The sequence below is a fragment of the Solanum stenotomum genome, chromosome 10 (assembly GCF_019186545.1).
Source record: "Solanum stenotomum isolate F172 chromosome 10, ASM1918654v1, whole genome shotgun sequence".
Taxonomy (NCBI): domain Eukaryota; kingdom Viridiplantae; phylum Streptophyta; class Magnoliopsida; order Solanales; family Solanaceae; genus Solanum; species Solanum stenotomum.
In genome coordinates, this window is record NC_064291.1 from 46,466,614 (window position 1) to 46,488,556 (window position 21,943).

A 21,943-nucleotide genomic window follows, 5' to 3' on the forward strand; every position below is an offset into this window, starting at 1 on the left:
CGACAGCAAGGGTGAAGTTTTAGTTATGTGGGACAAAAGATCATGGAAAAAGGAGATGGTGGAATATGGGAACCAATCAATTGCTTGCAAATTATGTGGAGTTAATCAAGAACTAACTTGGTTTCTCACAGCAGTCTATGCATCTTGTGATAGAAATGAAAGGATGGAGTTGCGGGAAGAATTAGGAGCTATGAGGAGTCTGTGTGAAAGGCCCTAGGTAGTATGTGGGGATTTCAATATTACTAGTTTCCTTCCAAGAAAACCAACTGTATCAGGCTTTCTAGAGACATGATAGATCTGTCCAGCTGTATCAATGAATTGGAGCTGATTGACCCTCTTTTATTTGGTACACTTGGAGAGGAGGGGAAAACCATTGGAATGCCTCCAAGATTGATAGATTTTTATACTCGTTCCCATGGAATGAAGTGTTCCTTCAAATTAGGCAATGTACTCTGCCTAGCTTGGGGTCCGACCATAATCCCATTGTCTTAACATGTGGGAATAAGGCCTTCAAAAGATCTTATTTCAAGTTTGAAAAGTGGTGGCATAATGTAGAGGGTTTCAAAAGTAAAGTTCATGAATGGTGGAACTCCTTTGAAGTGTCCAGAAGATCGGACTACAAACTAGCTACCAAGTTGAGGTTGCTTAAAACCAAACTGAAGGGATGGAGCAGAGAGAATAGGGGGAACTGGAAGGCAAGGAAAGAGCAAATTTTGAGTCAGATAGGGGACATGGAAGTTACTCAAGAGTCTAGATCTCTTACTGATGATGAACAGATACTAAAGGTACACTTGGCCATGGAATACGAGAAGGTGGCAAANCGGACTACAAACTAGCTACCAAGTTGAGGCTGCTTAAAACCAAACTGAAGGGATGGAGCAGAGAGAATAGGGGGAACTGGAAGGCAAGGAAAGAGCAAATTTTGAGTCAGATAGGGGACATGGAAGTTACTCAAGAGTCTAGATCTCTTACTGATGATGAACAGATACTAAAGGTACACTTGGCCATGGAATACGAAGATGTGGCAAAAAATAAAGAAATTTTTTGAAGACAGAGGTCCAGAATTTAGTGGATCAAGAATGGCAATAAAAATATGAAGTATTTCCACAGAATGGCAACAGCTCACAAGAGAATCAACACCATTGAGTCATTAATGATTAATTGAGAGTTATCATCTAAGCCAGTGGAAATCAAGAACTCTATTGTGGATTTTTACCACCATTTGTACGAGGAGGTAGAAAACTAGAGACCCTCACTAAATATTCTTAACGTACAAAGAATAACAATGGAGGAGCAAAGTTGGTTATCTAAAGAATCCAGTGAAGATGAGGTGCTAGAAGGGATAAGATTGTGTGCTTGTGATAAAGCACTTGGGCCTGATGGTTACACCATGGCCTTCTTTCAAGCATTCTGGGAAATTATAAAGGAAGATCTGACGCAAACCTTCCAAAACTTTCACTATCACCAAAGTTTTGAGAAGAGTTTCAATGCTACCTTTGTGGCTCTAATTCCTAAGAATGTGGGGGTAAATGATCTAAGAGACTTCAAACCAATCAGTCTCATTACTGGGGTTTATAAAATAATTGCCAAAGTGTTGGCAGAAAGGCTGAAAAAGGTGATAGACAAACTAGTCAACAAAAATCAAATGGCTTTAATTAAAGGGGAACAAATAATGGATGTTGCTTTAATTGCTAGTGAATGTATTGATACTAGGATTAGAGGAGATGTGCCAGGGGTAATGTGCAAAATGGATATTGAAAAAGCCTATGACCATTTTAATTAGGACTTCCTGATCAACACTCTTAGACAAATGGGTTTAGGCCCTACATGGCTCAAGTGGATTGAGTTCTGTATAAAAACCACCAGGTTCTCCATTTTGGTTAATGGAGAACATGTAGGTTTGTTTTCTGCTGAAAGAGGTCTTAGACAAGGAGACCCTTTGTCCCCTTTCCTGTTTATCATTGCCATGGAAGGGTTGGACAGTTTGATGAGGAGAGCTTCTCTAAACAATTGGATTAGGGGTTTCAGAATAAAAAACAGGGTTAATGAGGTGATAGATATGACTCATTTATTGTATGCGGTTGACACAATAATTTTTGGTGAAGCAGAGCAGGAACAACTCTGTCACATCAGAATTATTCTGGTAATTTTTTAGGCAAGCTCTGGACTTAAGGTGAACTGGAGAAATAGTAGCATTTTTCCTATTAAAGAGGTCCAATAGATTCAAGCTTTGGCCAATATATTGAAGTGCAAGATAGAGAGGTTGCCTACAGTTTATCTAGGTCTGCCATTGGGTGCTAAGCTTAAAGCAGTTAACATACGGGATGGTGTACTAGAAAAATCAGAGAGGAGACTGGAACTTTGGAAATCCCAATATCTATCCTTGGGGGAAAAGTTACTTTGATTAATTCTGTTTTAGACTCTTTGCCAACATATGTGGTGTCACTTTTTCCCGTACCCGGCAAGGTAGTCAAAGCTATAGACTCATTGAGGAGAAACTTCCTTTAGCAAGGTAACAAGATTGAGAAGAGCTACAACTTAGTTAAATAGATGGCGGTTCAACAGAGCAAAAATTGTGAGGGTTTGGGAGTAAGAAACCTAAAGATACACAACAACAACTTACTTACCAAATGATTGTGGAGATACAATTTGGAAGATCAAGCTCTATGGAAGGAACTCATTCAACACAAGTATGGTCATGTAGATCAATAGTGTTCAGAGGAAGTGACAAACATATAGTGTGGGAGTATGGAGGACTATAAGAAACCTATGGTTGGCTTTCATAGACAATGTAAGTATAAAGGTTGGTCGAGGAAATAAGGATTTGTTTTGGAAGGAAGACTGGACTGGTCAAGGGTCCTTGGAAAATTTATTCCCTGGGTTGTTTTCAATTTGCCTGAATCTTGACAGCAAAATACAAGAGGTTTGGTCCCCACAAGGATGGAATTTAGTCTTTTGGAGATTTCTTAATGATTGGGAAACATAGTGGATATCGAATATACTAGCTTTGATTGGAGATTTTCCTGGCACAAATCTGGAAACAGATAAATTGCTATGGAGGCATCATACTGACGGTCAATTCTATGTGAACAGAATGTATAAAAGGGATCTAGCCACAATTGCGGGGAAGAAATCAGGGCCATGGAGTGCTATATGGAAAAGTGTAGCCCCTACTAAGGTGAAGTGTTTCACTTGGTTGGTAACTAGGAGAGCTTGCCTGACACATGATAAACTTCAAAAGAAGGGAAAAATTATTGCCTCAAGATGTTATCTTTGTAAAGAGGCTCTAGAAACCAGCAATCATCTATTTCTCCACTGCAAAGTAACAACACAAGTATGGGCTCTATTCACCAATATAAAAAGCCTAAATTGGATTATGCCAGAACATACAGCAGACCTACTAAGTTGTTGGGTCAAAAGGGGAGGTAGTAAGAGCCAGCGGAGGTGGTGGAGAACAGTACCTGCTTGTATCTGGTGGATTATTTGGAGGGAGAGAAATCAGAGAATTTTTGTAGGGAAAGAATGCACTATAGAGAAGATTAAGTGGAAAGTATTTACCACTTTAGGTTTTTGGTGTAAAGAAATGAACATAGAAGAAGAAATTCAACTAGTGGATTTCATAGGAGCTTTGTAAGTAGTCCTGTATTTTTTTGTTGATTTTTCTGTGTAACTAACACTTTTGGAGGTGGCCACCATAGCCCTTAATGCTGAGGAATACAATGTTACCAGTTTCACAAAAAAATAATAATTAATAGTCAATAAATAAATGAACTTGAAATTATAGTCTTAAACTCCAACCCTTTTACCCACTATTATAGAAATATTAGACTTTAAGTCGGGTTATATACTTAAAAAGTAAATTGTTCGTTCTAGTATTCCTTGTGGGATTCGACTGCAACCTAATTGAGTTATATGTTTAATAACGACCACTTATACCATTTTTAATGTGTAATTTGGGTGTATCAAGGGACAAACTCATTATCCTCCAAATTCCGAATTGTGCGCCAGCTGTCCCTTGGGAATTTCTCTGTTATTAAGAAAGAACACTTATGATCTTTAATGCATTTATAAGGGAAATAATGCTTTCGAAATCTCCTGTCATCAGCTCTACACATTGGCATAAACATTTTCAATTCGGGAATGAAACCTAATTTCTCTAAACAGCTAAGCAACAATTGTATGCATATAAATAAAGGATAATACATATATATGTATAATATAATCTTTTATATAGCCACTAAAAGAGAGAGCAGGACGGTCCACGTCAGTTCGTACAATTTATCAACATCTTCAGCTCCTGACTTCTGTAATCTAGCCAAACTCAACCAAAAAACACAACAGACATATCCACCAACTTATTGTTCCATAAAACAAGGAAAGTCACATCTTTTAACTGTATACATACATATCTTTTGAAGAGAAGAATTGTTCAATTTTTTTTGAGAAGTCTAGAGTTATTATTTGCACTGCAAAGGCCATATGTTACTAATCCAGTGATCACATGAGCAGTTTCTCATATAAGCCAGAAAAAAATCTCAAACTTTTCTGTTGACAAATTCAAATGTTATACATAAAATTATGCTGACTATCTGCCCCATTTTCACCTGAAGAACAGAACTTAGTGACTAGCAGATCCTTTAGAGTGGGAAAATGCAACACAGAAGATATTAAAGACATAGAACCAAAGAAATCAATTTTACCATGGGATGGATAAATCAGCTCTAGAAAGAATGTGCAAAAAATTTTGGTAAGAAAAGACTATTAATGATGGTATATATCCACCTGAAAAAAACAATATCTCGTGGAAAAAGGTAGGTGGTTGGATGTGGATGAGGAAGGAGAAGTTTTGGAGCTTATGTTCGTAACAAGTCATTGTACCGACAAGTTGGGTATTGACTTACATCACTTACATAGTGTCTCATTTCATTTCACTTATGGCACCTCATCTAACTCATCCATGATAATTGAGTGTAAAATAGCTTAAATTAAGGAAAAACTATTTTATCAAATATACATTCATATTATATATACTAATTTTATATAAATAAATATGTATTTTATTATTAATTAAGAGTTTTCTACCATATATCGAGGAAGATACACCTTAATATACGTATTTTTGCTATCAGATACATTAAACTAGGGAGGGAGGTGAGTGACATAGGAAAGAAGGCAAACGAGATGGGGAGGAAGATAGTAGTGACTTTAAAGTTCATACCTTTGTGTCTAATTTCATACTGTTGTGTGTTTGGTATTAAGGAACGAACTTCAGACAAAAAGGTATGAAATTAGACTTAGTCAAATTTACTTCTTTAGAATTAGACACACAACCCACAGGTATGAAATTAGACTTAGAAAGACTACATGAAATTAGACCATTTTAATTTACTTCAATAATTAATATCTTAATTTTGTGTTTATAGTTCAAATTTTAGACTTAAAAAAGGGGAAAACTAACCGTGAGGCCACTCGCTCAAAATATTAGCCCCACTTCATACAAGCTGTCCAATTTAACTTATGTGGAGAATTTAATATCACATGTTTGTCTCAAACCCTAACCAGTAACCAAACGGCCCCTAAGAGGTTATTTCGTACGAGGCATAAAGAATGATAATTTTATATATATTACAATTTTATACATAATGTCTATAAGTTGTATCTTTTTATGTATAATACATGTTTAGTACTCTCTCCGTCCCATTTAATGTCGAATTTGGAGATTCAAACAAGTCTAATTTTGACCGTAATTTTTGCATAGATCTTTTAAACATTTTGAATTATCAATTGTTGTGACTTATAATACTTTTTACGTAGTTTACAAATATATAAATTTCATTTAAAAAATATTGAAGATTTCATGCGCAAATTCCTAGTCAAACTTGAATTGTTTGACTCTCGAAAAATGAAAAGTGTCACATAAATTGGGACATAGGGAGTATCGTATAAATATCTTAAATAAACATTTTGTTTATATTCTTTCTTACAAACATACTCTTGCTAGCTGAAAAAGTTATAAATTATTTTATTTTTTAAAAATCACAATGATTTTTTTTCAAATCTAAAAAAGGATAATTTGCACTGAAATGAGATTGTTGTATTTTTTTTTGAGAAGGTGAAATTATATTGGGCAACAATGATAAACGAAAACGAATGAGCTAGGTCTGGATCTTTTTCTTTTTAACAAATATAAAAAAAAATGGTTACCATTTATAATTATAATTAAAATTAGTGTGGTTAAATGATATTTTGGGTGTCAAATGGTTATTTATGTAATTGTCCCTTTAAAATTTGAACTTTAATGTGAAGATTGAAGTTAGATAGGGTTTAGTTCCTAACTATAATGCGAAAATCTCAATAATTTTCACCTTCAATCTCACAAGTCACGAATGCAAATTTAATTCTAAAGCAGATAAATATTAAAGGAAAAGCTAGACAAAAGATTCATTGAATCAAAATTCTTTACCTAACAATTAACACGACTTCAATTATATCATGTACTATATATTTACACAAAATGACGCTTCAATATTCATGACTCATGTTTACTTATTTTCAGCTTTTAATGCTTGCCGTGCAAAAATTTTTTAAGTAATAGTAGATTTATAAATTATTATTTTTGAAAAAAGTATTTTATAGTAAAATATATAATATTTAATTTTTTTAATAAAAAGTTAGAATTGATTTGAACAATTCAAAGCATATGATTTTATTGTTTTGATATTATTTTAGTGGTAAAAAAAATACAAATCACAAGGTGAAGATCAGCTAAACAAATATATCTTAATCACAAATTTTTCATAATGTTACTTAGATATTGATAGTTTGAACTAATTTTATAATTAAAAGTAGGAAAAAGGGCAGGATATACCTTTCAACTTTGCGATTTAGAACTGATATAATCCTCTTTATAAAAGTGGTTCACATATACCTCTACTTGTAACATAAATTACCCAAATCACAAATCGAAAATGGTATAAGTAAAATATAAATATTTTAATTGATATACTCAACAAGATTTTTTTTTTTTAAAAAAAACTTTACTATTTTCCAAATTTATATATTTGCTTGTAACATAATACTAATAATCCTTGTATTACTTGCATTATCGGAAATAACTTTTCAAAATTAGTGTGAGGTCCATCCCATGTTTTTTACATTAGTCAATTTTTGATACTCAATTGCTACAAGCAATTGTTAAAAATGAATAGTGACAACAAATGTGAGTTGAAAATAAAAGATTTGGTGGTTGGCAAATTGGTAAGATTTGCAACCTACCTTTGAAATTTGTTATGTGTCATGAGTGACATAGGCATGGTTTTCTCCTTCTATAAATAGAGCATTCTTGCTCATTTGTAGAACACACCAAGTTAGAGAGAAAAAAATATTTTGAGAGCAAAGTGAGGAATTCCATAAACTATACAAGAAAAATAGAGTGTGATTGATATTTTAGTAAGGTGGAAATCAAAAGAGTGTTATTCCTTTTGAGTGTGTAGTAGTCACTTTGATTATTGTATTCGTGACTACCTAGTGTAAAATTCCTTACTATAGTGATATCAATTGCTCCTCTTGGCCCGTGGTTTTTTCCTTATTTAGAAGGGTTTCCACGTAAAATTCTTGGTGTCATTATTTTCCCATTTTATTTCATCACTTTGACCATATATATTTTTGTGCTAGTCCGCGTTTTTCCCAACAAACTGGTATCAGAGCCAAGGTTTTGTCTGAGTATGCTCTGTGGTTGCAGCACAATCTAAACTTTCACATCAGAAAATATTTACTTTGGTTTGCAATAACTATATTTTTGGGGGGAAACTATGGAAGCCAACACAAGTAGAATGGTTACTTTGAATGGTGTTAATTAGGGATGTTCACGGGTTGGTTTTGATCGGTTATTGGTCAAAATCAAAACCAAACCAACTTAATCGGTTTTAAAATTATCAAAACCAAACCAAACCAAATATAATATACATTTACCGGTTTGGTGGTTATTGGTTTTGGTTTGATTTGATTAGGTTATTCAGTTATTAACCATACACATAAATAAAAGAAACAATTCATTCAAAATGTGAAAAAAGTGACAACAATCCATTCAAAACAAAAAATAGTTAGAATGACTTAAATTACCGAACTTTCGATCACTGAATTTACTATCAATAAAACTTTAAAATTCACTATATTGGCCAAGAAGGAAGAGACAATAACATTTTCAGTCCCACAAAGAATTGTCATAGACACTCATATTACATGAAATCAATAAGATAAATGTTTTCGCCTTGGGCATTCTTGCTTTCAATAAGTAAAGTATAAAGAAATTTTATTGAAAACATATATAAGATCTTTAAAATTGTTTATAAAAACAATGCATTAAGTATGTATATTAATAAAATATATGTATATAATTCATCGGTTCGGTTCGGTTATTTCTTCAGTTTTTTCGAATAAAACCATAACCAAATCAAATACTACCGGTTTTCAAAAATCTAAAACCAAACCCAAATAAAATCAGTTTTATTTTACTGGTTTGGTTTGATTTTTCGGATTGGATCGGTTTTTATCCAAACCGTGAACACCCTAGTGTTAATTATGCCATTTGGAAGGGGAAAATGGAAGATTTGATTTATGTCAAGAATTTTTATCAACCAGTCTTTACCACTGTAAAGCCTGATAATAAAACAGATGAAGAGTGAAATATGTTGCATAGACAGGTTTGTGGATTTATTAGGCAATTGGTTGACGATAATGTGTTGAACCATATTTCTGGGGAGACACATGCTCGAACCCTATGGGAGCATCTTGAAAGTTTGTATGCTCGAAAAACTGGCAACAATAAATGTTATTAATAAAACAGATGTTGAGTTTAAAGTATCATGATGGTTCTCCGATGACAGAGCATCTGAATAATTTTCAGGGGATCATGAACCAATTATCTTCTATGGGCATCAAATTTGATGAAGAAATTCAAGGCTTGCTTCTACTTGGTTCCCTACCAGACTCTTTGGGAAACATTTAGAACTTCATTGTCAAATTCTACTCCGGATGATGTGATCTCAATGGATTTCTCCAAGAGTAGTGTCTTGAACGAAGAGATGAGAAGAAAATCTCAAAGTTCTTCATCGGATGTCCTAATAACTAGCTCAAGGGAGAGACACAAAACTCGTAGTTCTCAAAATAGAGAACAAAATAGGAGCAAATCCAGAGGTAGACTTAAGGATATTAAGTTCTATCATTGTAGCATGAAAGGGCACACAAAGAAGTTTTGCAGGAAGTTGAAGAGGAAGAACAAAAACAAAGAGGAAACTAAAGAAGATGGCAATGAAAATTGCCTAACCATCGTCACGACCGAAGATCTTGTTACCGTCTTTGATGTGAATATGATAAATATTACTTGTGATGAGTCAAGTTGGGTTATGGACACTGATGCCGCATCTCACGTAACATTAATAAAGGACTTTTTCTCTTTTTATACTCCTGGTGATTTTGGAACCTTGAGTATGGGTAATGAGACTGTTTCTAAAGTGGTTGGTATTGGTACAATTTGTTTGGAAACTAGTGTTGGAACTAAACTAGTTTTGAACAATGTGAAACATGCACCTGATGTTCGTCTGCACCTAATTTCTATTGGTGTTTTGGATGATGAAGGATATGTTAGTACCAACAGTGATGGAAAATGGAAACTCATTAAGGGTTCATTAGTTGTGGCTCGTGGTAACAAACGTCGCGGTCTATACTGGACTACGACTTCTACTTGTGTTGATATGGTTAATGCGGTTGAGAGCGATAACTCTTCAATGTTATGGCACAAGAGGATTAGCCACATCAACGAGAAATGACTTAATGTTCTAGCCAAGAAGAAATTATTATCAAATTTCCAAAGTGCGAAATTAGAAAAGTGTGAGCACTGTTTGGCTGGTAAACAAAATAGAGTTTCTTTTAATTCTAATCCTCTTTTGAGAAAGACAGAGTTGCTTGAGTTGGTGCACTCTGATTTATACAGTCCAATGAAGATAAGGACATTGGGTGGTGCACTCTACTTTGCCACTTTTATTAATGACTGCTCGAGAAAACATTGGGTTTATGTCTTGAAGACTAAAAACCAAGTGTTAGGTGTCTTTAAACAGTTTCAGGCTTCAGTTGAAAGAGAAACTGGAAAGAAACTGAAATATATTCGTACTGATAATGGTGGTGAATATTGTGGACCATTTGACGAATACTGCAAGCATCAAGGTATTAGACGCCAGAAGACTCCTCAGCTTAATGGTTTGGCTGAGAGGATGAACAGGACCTTAGATTTTTGCTTTCTGAAGCAAAGTTGCCGAACTCATTTTGGGGTGAGGTTTTATTGACCGCTGCACATGTTATTAATCTATCTCCTACTGTTGCTTTGCAAAGTGATGTACCAAATAGTGTTTTGTATGGAAATGATGCTTCCTATGACCATTTGAGAGTATTTGGTTGCAAAGCTTTTGTACATGTGCCGAAAGATGAGAGGTCAAAGTTAGATGCCAAGACAAGGCAGTGCATCTTCATTTGATATGGCCTTGATGAATTTAGTTAAAGGCTATATGATCCAATTAAGAAGAAACTTGTGAAAAGCCGTGATATTATTTTCATTGAGAATCAAACAATTGAAAATATTGACAAAGCGGAGAAGCTAGAATCTTCAAATTTTGATGACATAGTTAATCTAGATAAAGTTCCTCACACAAGTATGCATGATGTTGTTGGGCTTGATGTTCATTATGTCAACCATAATCATGTATCGAATCAACATGTTATGTTGATAATAACAATATATTGTTATTGATGATCCTTTTACTCATGAAGTTGTGGACGAATCCAATATTCTGCTTAGGAGGTCCACAAGACAACAGATTCCTTCCTCGCGTTATTCACCCAATGAGTATGTGTTACTCAGTGACGGGGGAGAACCTGAATGTTATGAAGAGGCCTTGGAAGCTAAGCACAAGGATCAGTGGATTAAAGTCATGCAAGATAAGATGACTTTGCATGAGAACCACACTCATGAGTTGGTAAAATTGCCTAAGGGCATGAGATCTTTGAAGAACAAGTGGGTGTTCAAAGTTAAAGTTGAGAACACAACTTGAAGCCCATGTACAAAGCTATATTGGTTGTTAAGGGATTTGGTCAAATGAAGGGTATTGAATTTGACGAAATATTTTCTTCTGTTGTGAAAATGTCCTCGATTCGTACAGTTCTAGGTTTGGCTGCTAGTCTTAATTTAGAGATTGAGCAGATGGATGTGAAGACGATTTTCCTTCACAGTGACCTAGAAGAAGAGATTTATATGGAACAACTTGAGGGCTTCAAAGTAGAATGTAAAGGAAATTTTGTGTGCAAACTCAGAAAGAGTCTTTATGGCATAAAGCAAGCTCCTAGACAGTGGTACAAGAAGTTTGAATATGTTATGGGGGAGCAAGGCTATAAGAAGACTTCATCAGATCATTGTGTATTTGTACAAAAAATTTATGACGAAGATTTTATCATCCTTTTGATGTATGTGGATAATATGTTAATTGTGGGCAAGAATACTTCCAAGATTGACGACTTGAAGAAATAGTTGCGTAAGTCTTTTGTTATGAAAGACTTGGGTTATGCCGAGTATATTTTGGGCATGAGAATTACTCATTTCAGAGATGAAAGAAAGATTTATTTGTCACAAAAGAAGTACATTGAACGTGTACTAGAGCGCTTCAATATGAAGAATGCTAAGCCTGTTAGTACACCTCTTGTTGGTCATATGAAATTGAGCAAGAAGATGTGTCCTACAGCTAGGGAGGAAAAAGAGAGCATGACCAAAGTTCCATATTCCTCCGTCGTCAAAAGTCTAATGTATGCAATGGTATGCACTAGACCTGATATTGCTCACGCAATTGGTGTTGTCAATAGATTTCTCGACAATCTGGGAAAAGAGCATTCGAAAGCTGTGAGTGGATACTCATGTGTCTTAAAGGAAGCTCAGATGAATGCTTCTGTTTTGGAGTATCAGATCCAATCTTGAAGGGCTATACAGATGTTGATATGACATGTGACCTTGATAACAGAAAATTCACCATTGGATATTTGTTTACTTTTTCAAGAGGAGCTATATCATGGCAGTCGAAGTTGCAGAAGTGTGTTGCACTATCTACAACTGAAACTGAGTATATTGCGGCTACTGAAGTCGACAAGGAGATGATATGGCTAAAATGATTTCTTCAAGAGCTTGGTTTGCATCAGACGGAGTATATTGTCTATTGTGACAGCCAAAGTGCAATAGACTTGAGGAAGAACTCCATGTACCATGCAAGGACAAAACACATCGACGTAAGATATCATTGGATTCGTGAGGAAGTGGAGAATGAATCATTTCACATCAAAAAGATCCACACAAGTGAAAATTCTGCAGATATACTAACCAAGACGATACTGAAAGACAAGTTCAAGTTATGCAAACAACTTGTGGGTATGATCTTAAAGATGGAGATACCTCCTTCTAGTGCATGGGACTGGAGGGGGAAATTTGTGAGGTTCATCCCATGTTTTTTACATTATTCAATTTTTGCTACTCAATTGCTACAAGCAATTGTTAAAAAGGAATAGTGATAACAAATGTGAGTTGAAAATAAAAGATATGGTGGTTGGCAAATTGGTAAGATTTGCAACCTACCTTTGAAATTTGTTACATTTGTCTATGTCACTTGTCATTAGTGACATAGACATGGTTTTCTCTTTCTATAAATAGAGCATTCTTGCTCATTTGTAGAACACACCAAGTTAGAGAGAAAAAAGCATTTTGAGAGAAAGTTGTCACACCCCGAGACTACCCTCGAGACGCAGACATGGGACGTAGGACCACAAGTGATCCTAAGCTAACCTTGCTGGCATGATCATGAGCATACTAAAGATAATAAACTGATGCGAAAGCAAAATCATAAATAAAAATGAAAAGATGGGGAATACCCATATACTATAACTGAGATAAATGAAAACTGATGAGTTTAATACAAAGAAGATATTAACTCAATACTAAGTTGAATCTAACTATGTCTGAAAATAGCCTCTAACTGACTTGAAATGCTGGGACAGGTCCTAGCTAAGTCTAGCAAAACTGAACTAAAGGACTAAAAATACTGAAAAGAAACTCATGACTATTGTCCTCGGAGAATGAGGACTCACCACTGATTCTGCTGACTGGAGATCGGGGACCGATCTAAGCGTAATCTGGATGCTGAAAACCTAAACCTACATCACGAGAAGATATAGCGCACAATATGCGTCAGTATTTGAAAGGTACTGAGCATGCATGATATAATACAGCTAAAATAACATATAAATGAACAAAACAAATAAGTAATGATATAATCTGAACATGATGTAGATACTGAATGCTGAGATAACTGAATGCAGTGATCAATTTATAACATGCTGAAACTGAATACTGGATATACTGATAAATAGTCAATGCAGTAGGATCTGACTGAACTGTGGGAGCTACTAATAACCAATAATAAAACCACATGAGCTAAATATGGAGTCCAATGTATACGCCCCATCGAGAGGACCCAATATACCCTGCCAGAGGTATAGAGGCATGTTGGCATGATTACTGAAACGATGCCCACAGAGGGGACTTACAACCTACGTGGCTAGTAGTTCTGGGACTATTTGGGTATGTTGAACCCTAGTCCAACTCGATATTATGCTACTCCCAATGGATTAAGTAATTAACACATTATGCTTGAATTTCTGTAAGTTACTGGATAGCTCGGACTGAACATGAAAACTGAAAATGTAACAATTAAATTGATATTGATGCATTAATAACTGAGGCATGTATAACTGAATAACTGAAATATCTGACTTAGCATGTGTAATTCAAGAACTAAAGAAATACATAGCTAGGGTTCTGGAATTTATGCAATAAACTGAATATTAACATACTAATTTGATTTGGATCATTCTAACAGCTAAGAACCCAATAATTCTAACATTCAAGAAATCCTAGGTCTATTCATAATAAGGGAATCAAGAAACTGACTGAAAGCTAGGGACCTAATGAATGAAAGGAACCCACTAGTGAAATCCCACATACCTGGTGACGAATTCCACGGAGAAATCTTTCGATTTCGGGGCTAGAGCTGATGGAACCTTGTTGCGTTCTTGAACTAGGATTGGTCGCCTCTTTCTCTTCTTACACTTCTAATTTTTCAAAGTTTTGATAAATGCTTTGACTTAGGTAAGCTCTAGTTGTGTTTCTAGGCTTAAATTGACTAAAACCTCATAATTTAGGGTCTAAACGACGTAGCTTAGGGGTTAAATGAAATAGGAAAAGACCAAAAGACCCTTGACTTAACTACTGTCGGAGTGATCGACGGATGGGACCTACAGGCCGTAGGTCAATCTATGGTCTGTAGATTGGGGTCATAGGTCAAATCTGCCCGACAGGGCTTCACTAAAATGAGCATAACTTTTTACTCGGAGGTTGGATTTTAGCAAACTCGGTGGCATTGGAAAGAAGATTCAATTATATATCATATCATAGGTCATGGGACACATAATTCCTTTTGTGCTAAGATTTATGACCATTTGAAATAGACCCAATCAACAATTTTCCTCTAAATGGCTATTGACCCTCACCTACGATCAGACCTACGGACCGTGGATCGAACAACGGTCCGTACTGGTCGGCCATCGTTTTGCGTTAGAGGCTGGGTAAAGGGGGCCTCGATCCACGGACCGTGGTCTGAGCCACGGACCGTGGTCTGAGCTACAGACCGTGGGTCTATCAGTGGGTTGAGACTTAGCTGATTTTCTGAGCTGGGTTTTTGGGAGGAGCTGCAGTGGTGAACCACGGACCCACATCACGGGTCGTAGGTCAGACTACTATCCGTAGGTTACACCTACAACTTCTAAAAATCTGCATTTTGGTCTATCTAGGATACGGGGTGTTACAAAAGTGAGGTATTCCATAGACTATACAAGAAAAATAGTCTATGAAGAAAAATAGAGTATGAGCGATATTTTAGTAAGGTGAAAATCAAAAGAGTGTTATTCCTTTGGAGTGTGTAGTAGTTACTTTGAGTATTGTATTCGTGACTACCCAGTGTAAAAAATTCCTTACTATAGTGATATAAGTTGCTCCTTTTGGCCCGTGGTTTTTCCCTTATTTAGAAGGTTTTTCACGTAAAATTCTTGGTGTCATTATTTTCCCATTTTATTTCTTCACTTTGACCATATATATTTTTGTGTTAGTCCGCGTTTTTTCCAACAATTAGAACTCACAAAATTTACCTAATATCAATAATATGTAAATTATCAATTGAAAAAATCGATTATAAAAAGGTTATTAATAACCATACATCTAAAAAAGTTTTTTAAAAAATAGACTTTACGAAGATGAAAATATTTAATGTAGTAGACTCATAGTGGGCTAATTCGTGAATTGAATCAAATGGGGCCTTTTCATTTTCCAAATTGGAACTTAATTAAACTTAAGACCTCTTTTATGTGTAATAATTGAGTGGGATCATTAATATTAGATATAAAAATTCATAATCTTTTATGTTGGGTTGCATGCTCCACAAGAACAAGCAAACTCATTTCTCCAATTAATTTCAGTAGAAGCATCTCTAATTAATTTCAGTAGAAGCAGTAATTGGCAGAATCATTAAACATTTACAATTGATTATTCTTTCATTTCCAATTTCCAAATTTAAAATTTGACTTGCTTACTTGAAGGCTTGATTAAACAATATAACAAAAGAATTGAAACATCAATATGAGCTTATATCTAAATTTTGAGACTGTTTAGAAGAAATTTATGTTGGATGCTCATTGAAATTCTTTGTTGAAGAGTTACGAAGTTCAAATTTTAAGATTTAACTTGCCGCAAATATGAACTATTTGGAGTGAACAATATATGTTAAAAGAATTGAAACATTGAGAGGGGCTCATACCTAAAATTTGGGATTGTTTAGAAGAGATATGAGCTAGTCGGAATTGAAAAAGAAAATTAACTTGTGAGGAAGATGAACAACGTATAAATATTGTATAACAATTTTTATGGATATATATACATTTATGATACATAGTTATATATTTATGATACATAGTTATACATCATACATACAGTTACTCAATATTTATATAATATATGTATGCTATATAATACATACATACAAACATTTTTGTTGAAATTATGTTTGTTTTGCTTGTTACTCAAATTTTACTGTACCACATTATTTTAATCGATTGTAGGTAATGATGAAAAATCATTTTGCGTATCAATCGATTTGGTATGATCGTGTCATTACCTTAATCTTTTCTTCTCATTTTCTCTTTACTCATTATTTAATGATCTTATTTAATTTCTTGTCGGCTTGCCTTTTTCATAATAATTTTATCTCGTATCCTACTTTTTTCGTAGATTTTTCATTCAAATTATTGATGTATGATATTATGTAATGACAAAGAACAATATAATCTTTTCAAACCTTTTATTCATTAAAACAATATAATACAATACAATACAATACAACATAATACTATATAATATAATATATTATAAAACAATACGTATTAACCATTCACACAAAGTGCGGCATCACTATCTCATTTATGAATTACGCGTGAGTCGTAACACTTTCAAATAGAGCGGCCATTGCATCAAGTCTTCGTACGTAAGATAGATCCGCCTCTAATTAAAACAAAGCTATTAATTATTATATATATAAAAAAAGAAACTATTATATATCTGGACCACATAAATTACCCATGTGAAAGGAAAAATTCTTTTGGCCAGAAAATTTGGTCAGAATGATTTTTTACCTATGTTATTTTATCTTTTTGAACATTTTTATCCTTTTAACTTTAATACATTTTAACTAAAGAATGGAAATAAAATCAGTTTATTTTAAAATAAAAAAGATATTATAATTTTTTTAAATTTCTGATCAAATTCTGACCAAATTTTCTGGTCATTTAGCATTAAAATAAATACATAAATGATAATAGGATTATTAATACGATAGGACTTTTGTTATAAATGTGGAATAGTTTTGAGACACGTGCAATGGAAATTGTTTTGTCAACAACTATCTTTAATATTTAGTACTTTGTATTAAATGGATTCCTAAATCAATGTTTTCGATATAAAAACAATATTAACTAATATTTACATTAATGATATCAATATTCAATATTATTAATATATTATATTTAACGCTATTTTTATACCCCTATTAAACTATCCGGCGCAAAACTATACAATGCATTAATATATATTTCCATGGTACTATATCATTATTGTAAGTAGGAAAGGTCCTTTTACTGTTTTACACCTTTTAGGTCATGTAAGTAGTTGTTGTAATTTAATTTCATTAAACATTAGCCCGACCTACCATTCCTACATCATTTTTCAAATAACTTTTGAAATGCTAATAGTCATTATAATTATATTAAGCACTTTATCTATTTTTTTATTTTTTTTAAAGAAAGTGTAAAGTTCATTCTGAACAAACAAAAGTAAACGAATGAAGTAATTATTGTTCTTAGAATATTTTTTAATTATTTTCTTTATTAAAAAAATAGATTTTTTTTTTTATAAATGTGGTATCAAGACAACTTATGCTCTGCAACTAATATAGTATATGATTGATTCTTAAAAGATATTAAAATAATTATTTAGGTGCTATATTGAGTTTTGGTCTCTTCCTATCTCAATTTAAATGACCCTTTGCAATAAAGTTTTTGTGGTTTCTTCAATTGTATTCAATCAAAAATAATTTGTGTCACCTCTGCCAAACACGTAGAAGATTTGAGTCACATCAAAAAATAATTGAAAATATTATTTATTCTCTTAATATTAAGTGAGGGGCAGTTTTTTTTTTCTTTTTGGGAGGGGGGGGGAGAGAGGGGAGAGAGATATTTAATAACCTTTAAAAAAATATTAATAAATTCCACCAAATTTTGTGCTTTTTAATTTATAACTGTATAACATAATTTTGTTCCCTATAGAAGCATGATAATTTGTAGGCCCTTAACATCAAGTTCCAATTATGAATCTACTTCTACACATAAAGTTAAATGGAAACAATTTACACAAAATAAAATGACCAGTTACAAATTAAATTAATAAAATAGCCATGAGCATTTAAGCTCTGTTCACAATAGTTGATGAAGTGTGTTGAATATTATGATTTTACATGTTTAAGTGTTGATGGAAATAAAAATAATATTAGGTGATCTAATTTTCTCTATTCAAGCTATGATGAATAAAGTTATGCTAGTGAAGATAACAATTTTTTTATGAAATTAATCAAAATACATTTTTAAAAAAAAAACTTAGAACACCACATTATATATATAAAAAAAAGTAGTCATACAAAGGTCTCATATATTTGGTATTATATATGGATATTTTATTTATGTCATAACATAAAAATCTGATTCAAAAGTATATGTGATGAATCATAAAGCAAATGAACAAACCATACAAAATAGGAAAAAAAAAGTAATAAAATTCTCTTGAATGGTTAAATAAATAAATAAAATAAAATATTTATTTTGAATATAGGGATCAAATAAAATGAAAAAAGAAAAAGAAAGAAGAAGCAAAATACAGCATTATTTTAAAGTAATAAGTTTGAATAACAGTTTTTAGAAATGTAGAGTTCTATGATATTAATTTTGAAAATTGGTACAACAAAGTTTATTTTTCAAATTACTCTTCCCTAAATTATTCTTCAGGAAAATAAAAGTGGTCCTAGAACTAGGTGTGGGCATAAATACCGGAAAACCGAAAAATCAAACCGAACTGAACTAATTCGGTTCTTCAGTCTTTCGGTTTGATGTCAATGTTATTTTTTCGGAAGTTCGATTCTTCGGTTCGGTGTTTGGTGCAACGGTCTCAAAACTTTGGTGCACCGAAGAATCGAACTTTTATTTTTTAAAAAATAAAAATATTTATATATATATATATATATATATGGGCATTCTCTTAACTAAAAATTAAAAATTCAACTAAAAATTAAATCATTCATGAACAAATCAATGTAACAACAAATGTACTATTCAATAGTTAACTTCAAATATTAATTTCCAAGAGAAATAGTTAACAACATATTTCTACCAATGTACATTATGTAAAGGAACCGTTTTCGTACTTGTTTTTCTCGAGAAATAGATGGAGGCACAATGTTCTTGATAAAGACAAATATAGTCTTTTAGTTAGCACAATAAGTGTTCCATGGTGAAATGTATCATTCCTTAACATAGTTTTAAATTTCTAACTATCTTACACTTTATCCTTATTTTATTTTTCATTCACACTGAAAAACCGATTTAAAAACACCGAATTAAACCGAACCGAACCAAATTAGTTTGGTTTAATATACGGTGCACACTTTTCTAAAACCGAAAATCGAAAAATCGAACCAAACGCCCACCCTACCTAGAGCAATTTTCAGATTGCCAAAAATGACTTTAGATTATGGGTATATTTGATACGAAGAGAAATATTTTTTACTGGAAATATTTTCTTGTATTAATGATATATTTTTAGAAAATAAATAATTCATTATTTATTTATCTATTTTATACGTGATAAATATGAGGTGAAGGGTAGAAGAAGCGGGGGTGAAGGTTGGGTGTGTTAGAAGGTGAAGAAATGATAATTAATGTGATATCAGTAATAATATTAGGGAAAATGGTATGAAAAATATTTCAATTTTGATCGAAATTGATGTTACGATATCAAATTTTATGGAGGACCTTTTACCTCTATACTATTTAATAGTGTATTTTAAAGGTATATATGTCCCCACGTGGACATGTTACTATTTATAATTATGCAATATTTATGATGTCCACATGGGCACATATATACCTTTAAAATACAATATTAAATAGTGCAAGGGTAAAAGGTCCTTTTCAAAGTTTGGTATCGTTACAGCAATTTCGGTCAAAATTTGAATATATTTCAGATATTTTTCCCTAATATTTATAAAACTTGTTTTTTCTGGAAAAAAAAAATTGGACCAATAAATACGAAAATTTTGAATTTTTTTTTTTTTACCAAACATAGCCACGTGAATAATACCTTGTATTTAGTTCTGCATTTACTAATTCCACCACCTAAATTGTACTCCTTAAAAAAAATAAAAAAATAGGTTATGTTTAGGAGTGCATCATATTCAATTTCTCTATCTATTCCTACCTAAAACTGAAAAAAACTGGACCCCAACTATGGATTCTATATTTACCAAGTTCGAAAAAATAATTGATGTACTTTCGAATATATTCGATCTACAAGATATTTACGTATCCATCTGTTGCTTTTTCTTACTTTCTAGATACAAGAATCCGTATTGGTATATTTATCCGCAATTTTTTGTCTCAATTTATGTGACATAGATAAAATTTAAAGAGTAAACTAATTTTCGATAGTTTTAGATTCTACAATATGTAGTGCTAGTACTATCTAGATCACAAGAGGAATAAAAATGACAATTTAACCCCGTTACTGTGCATTTTTCACATTTATTTACATAAATAAAAAATTTTAAGTGACACATTTTAAGTTCTATAATCCATACATTTATTAGGATTCAAGTTAGGAATTTTATATTGTGAGTCGCACAATTAATGAATTTTGAAAAGCTCGATGTATTTGGGCGTATGTGATTTCTATCAATTGATTATCGTGTTAAGAACTCAATCATGGTTAAAATATCGAGTTTTCAAGATTTAGGTGGTGAAAATTATTGTACAAAAGTAATCATCATTCTATTGAACAGACTTAAACAAGTGGATTTGAATTTCGAATATGATTTTTGTGAGATATTTGAAGTAATTGTTGTTTAGACTTATTGGAAATAGTTAGTTTTATTAGGAGGTTATCTACAAAATCCCAAAGTCGAGAGCTGAATTTATTTTGAACGAGAATTGCAATTGAAAATTGAAGAAGTTCGATCATTACTATAGTTAGTAATGTTTATACACTTTTATACAAGGTTAATACATATTTATACAGTTATATACTAGGTAGACACAATATGCATGTATATGTATATAAATATTGTATAAAAATACATAAACAATGTTGCAAATAAATGTTGGCAATGCGGATGTAATAAACTGAAAACTATGGCTATTTGTTGTTATAATTTAAACCTGTATACCAAATTATAAATTTTTAGGTCCTAATCAATATGTTGATAAATAGAGTTACATATAATTACCTTTTAAGTAATTTAATTGTGTAAATAATTTTTATATTGTTAATTCATAGATCTTAAACTCTTATAATCATTCATTGATAATCTTATAAAAATGATAATTGACCTACTATTTAAATTCACTAACCGATTATTTGCCACATCAATCCTCTTACTATTTTTACTTCGATGCCATATTCTTTTTTTTTTTTTTAAATCTTTGATGGTTCATGGAAACTAAATATATACTGCAAATTAATTATTCAATAACCATTTTTCCATGACTAATTGGCAATACACTTTTTATGAAGTAAGAATATTCTGTTGTCTAAATCAAATTAACCTTGAATAATAATTTCCCACTTTATTTGGAGAATGATAAATAATTCTGAATCTTACTTATGTGATGTAAAGAGGTTTTGTTTTATCAAACTTCGTAGAGCAAAAATTCTAAATATGTATGAAGTGTATGAGTCCAAATGTTTAAGTTAAATTACATTTATTATGGTATATCCTAAAGTATGAGACTTGTATATACTTCCATAATGGTATAAATTAAAAATACGTGATGTAGGAGATTTATATAATTGTGAACTTTCCTATCTTAATATTTAGTTTTTGAATATGATGGATATCTCGAGATCACGTTGCATGCGTTATTAAATAAATATTTTGAAAAAATGGATACAAATTAAATGATGATATGAAAATAGAGTATCTATGCCCTACAA

At 32.5% G+C, this 21,943-nt stretch overlaps 1 protein-coding gene across 1 annotated transcript; it reads left to right on the forward strand.

The window, feature by feature from the left end:
* Positions 1-1,810: 1,810 nt before the first annotated feature.
* Positions 1,811-2,404, forward strand: LOC125843057 (uncharacterized). The gene is made up of 2 exons (XM_049522299.1): positions 1,811-2,143; positions 2,249-2,404. The coding sequence occupies exons 1-2, from the start codon at positions 1,811-1,813 to the stop codon at positions 2,402-2,404; spliced, it is 489 nt and encodes a 162-aa protein (XP_049378256.1).
* The last annotated feature ends 19,539 nt before the right edge of the window (positions 2,405-21,943 follow it).

Bases quoted from the DNA above. Each gene is read 5' to 3' on its own strand.
- LOC125843057 (XM_049522299.1), top strand. From the start codon at position 1,811: ATGGGTTTAGGCCCTACATGGCTCAAGTGGATTGAGTTCTGTATAAAA. The intron at 2,144-2,248 runs GTAATTTTTTAG...AATATATTGAAG, and splicing joins GTCACATCAGAATTATTCTG to TGCAAGATAGAGAGGTTGCC.